General features: G+C 45.1%; 1 protein-coding gene across 2 annotated transcripts; it reads left to right on the top strand.

The window, feature by feature from the left end:
- Window positions 1–532: 532 nt before the first annotated feature.
- Window positions 533–2471, top strand: LOC110489464. Of its 2 annotated transcripts, none has more exons than XM_036943655.1 (5): window positions 533–688; window positions 1004–1157; window positions 1311–1458; window positions 1572–1611; window positions 1846–2471. In XM_036943655.1, exons 1-5 carry the CDS (start codon window positions 547–549, stop codon window positions 2139–2141), a joined length of 780 nt encoding a protein of 259 aa, XP_036799550.1. In that variant the 5' UTR covers window positions 533–546; the 3' UTR covers window positions 2142–2471. The 2 variants fall into 2 exon arrangements, with proteins under 2 accessions (XP_036799550.1, XP_021417842.2); XM_021562167.2 differs by having other exon boundaries at window positions 536–872.

Here is a 2471-nt window from a genome sequence, read left to right as displayed (position 1 = left end):
GAGACTGGGTTGGCCCCCTGCTGGCAGTGCACTCGTTGTATTCTGCTAAACCGCCAGGAGAGAGCAGTGTGCTCACCCATCAACAATGCCCAGTGTGGCAACTGCCTCCCAGGGTAAGTCCTATATCTATGGGGTGAGTAAAGTGCAGTGCAGACAAAAGGAAACACGTAACATTTCACTTCAGGGGGTTAAGGTTGGACTTGGCTGGTTTACATTTGTGACATATTACTGATTACAATTCCATTGTATTTTATTCCAATAGCGTTCAAGAGAGGCCAAAAACCGCTGTAGTCTTAGAGAGCATGAAGGAAACTTAGGATCAGTCACCATCCCCATGGGCCATGCTGCGTATGTCATTATGTCTGGTGTTTATGTCTGTACTCAGGTATTATAAGCTCAGAAGTAGGAGTGGGGAGGTGGACCTGTCGTGCATGCCCTGTTACAGCCCAACAGGCAAGATCCGGAAAGAGTGTTTACCTTTGCAGTGGAAACACACCTCCACAGCAGGTAAGGTAAACATGAATTTAACAGCCAGCAAATAAATGAATGCTGTTAGCAAACAATTATAACGTCTCTGTAAGCCTTCCACTGGTAGCGCCCATTGATTTTCAAATGATCTTCCTCAGAGTGAGAATTTCATTGGCAATCACTTTTTCCAGGAGAAGTTTCAAAGGAGTTACAGAGAACAGTGAGTAATAGTACATTGACTCTTAAAACTAGTTGTGTAGATGATGGTTATGTGTGTATTGTTCATCTAGTGACGCTGGATACGGTCCAAGTCTCCATGGCTCTTATTGGTTCAGTGACTTCCGCCTCAATCTTCCTACTGCTTCTGTTGCTTTGGGCCTTACTACTGATCATTGAGAGATTCAGTAAGTTTTGCCTTCCCGTTCAAACCTTGGCTAAAAATTGTACTCAATCTCCCATTCGTTTTCTGTATTCACACAAGGTGGGAATGGAATGTGGATTATGTGTTTTTTTGTTTTTTTTGTGGGGTGTTTAGAACAGGTTCCAAAGTATTGTCCTGAAGGTCTACATCTTGAAGTAGGCACAGCCTTCCCACGGAATACACTCCTCTCTAACACCACAGAGACTGGAGCGATACCGTCAATTACCCCACCAGAGAGTCCTGGACCAACCCAGGACGCCCACCACAGGTACCTATCCTCCTGGCCAGAGGTTCTGCTTTGGGGAATAACTGTAATCGGGTCAATTGAACAATCTTCTCTGCATTGCTCCATCTACCGGTCATGTTGGCTGGTTGATGAATAGATGTCAAACAATAGAGCCTCTTTCTTTCCACCAATAAGATGCCTAAGCTCACTGAGCCGTGAGGGTGAAGTGCATCCCACCTCTATTGTCATCAATGTCACCACCAACATCAAGCCATCCCTTCAACATGGAGGTGAAGACGGCCCCTGGGAGGGTCAGAGAGGACACTGTCACACACCAGAGGAGGTATTGCATGTGCTTTGTGTTTTCATTTTCTAATGAATAATGATCTATTATAAATGATGAGACACTAGGAAATTCTTATAACTAGTCTAACTCACTCCACTTTTCATTTGTAGATGGAACAAAAACTGTTGGAAATCTGCACAGTTTCTCAAGGTACAGTAGGCTCTCCCATGTCGAACAAGTGATGTTGAGGGTGAGATTGATCAATTCAATCAATTCATGCTCTTGTATTTTCATATGAATATACAACCAAATGTTTTCAGAAACTGATATCAGATTGAGTTTTTGTGTTTCCACGGTTTGGGTGTTGACTGACAAGTCTCTATTACAGTGCTTACACCAATATTTATGTAATTGACTGACACTGAACTCCTTGTGCTGGTCCAGGTCAGAGTCTGGAGGAGCTAAACTATGACACAGTCCAGGACCTGTCACTGCTGCTGGACTCAGGGGGCTGTGGCCGGGGCAGCGGGGTGAGAAGGCTGGGCTATTCCCTGGGTGTCACCCCGGAGGTCCTTTCTAACCTCCATGGCTTCCAGGATCTCTTCCAGTACCTGCGCACCTCCACCTACATCCTACTGCCCCAACTGGCCCAGGCCGCCGCCCTCCTGCCCCGCCCTGACGTTGTTGCTAGGATACACAGTGGTCTGGTGGCCAATCACACAGAGATATCCAGGCCCTAGGGACATGTTGCCAATCCCACCTTGGCCTGTGTGACATACAGTGCATTCGGAAAGTATTCAGACCCTTGACTTTTTCCACATTTTGTTACGTTACAACCTTATTCTATAATGGACTCAATTGTTTTTTCCCCCTCATCAATCTAAACACAATACCCCATAATGACAAAGCAAAAACAGGCATTTCGATTTTTTCCCCAAAAAACACTAAATTATAATAACTGAAATACATAAATATTCAGGCCCTTTACTCAGTACTTTGTTGAAGCACCTTTGGCAGCAATTACAGCCTCAAGTCTTCTTGGGTTTGACGCTACAAGCTTGGTACACCTG

Source organism: Oncorhynchus mykiss, chromosome 14 (assembly GCF_013265735.2).
Source record: "Oncorhynchus mykiss isolate Arlee chromosome 14, USDA_OmykA_1.1, whole genome shotgun sequence".
Taxonomy (NCBI): domain Eukaryota; kingdom Metazoa; phylum Chordata; class Actinopteri; order Salmoniformes; family Salmonidae; genus Oncorhynchus; species Oncorhynchus mykiss.
This window is presented reverse-complemented; position numbering and strand designations above follow the sequence as displayed.

Excerpts from the sequence above, each read along its gene's own strand:
- LOC110489464 (XM_036943655.1), top strand. The coding sequence starts at position 547 with ATGCTGTTAGCAAACAATTATAACGTCTCTGTAAGCCTTCCACTGGTA. Across the intron at positions 1,158-1,310 it reads ACCCAGGACGCCCACCACAG|ATGCCTAAGCTCACTGAGCC; the intron begins GTACCTATCCTC and ends TCCACCAATAAG. Across the intron at positions 1,612-1,845 it reads AATCTGCACAGTTTCTCAAG|GTCAGAGTCTGGAGGAGCTA; the intron begins GTACAGTAGGCT and ends GTGCTGGTCCAG.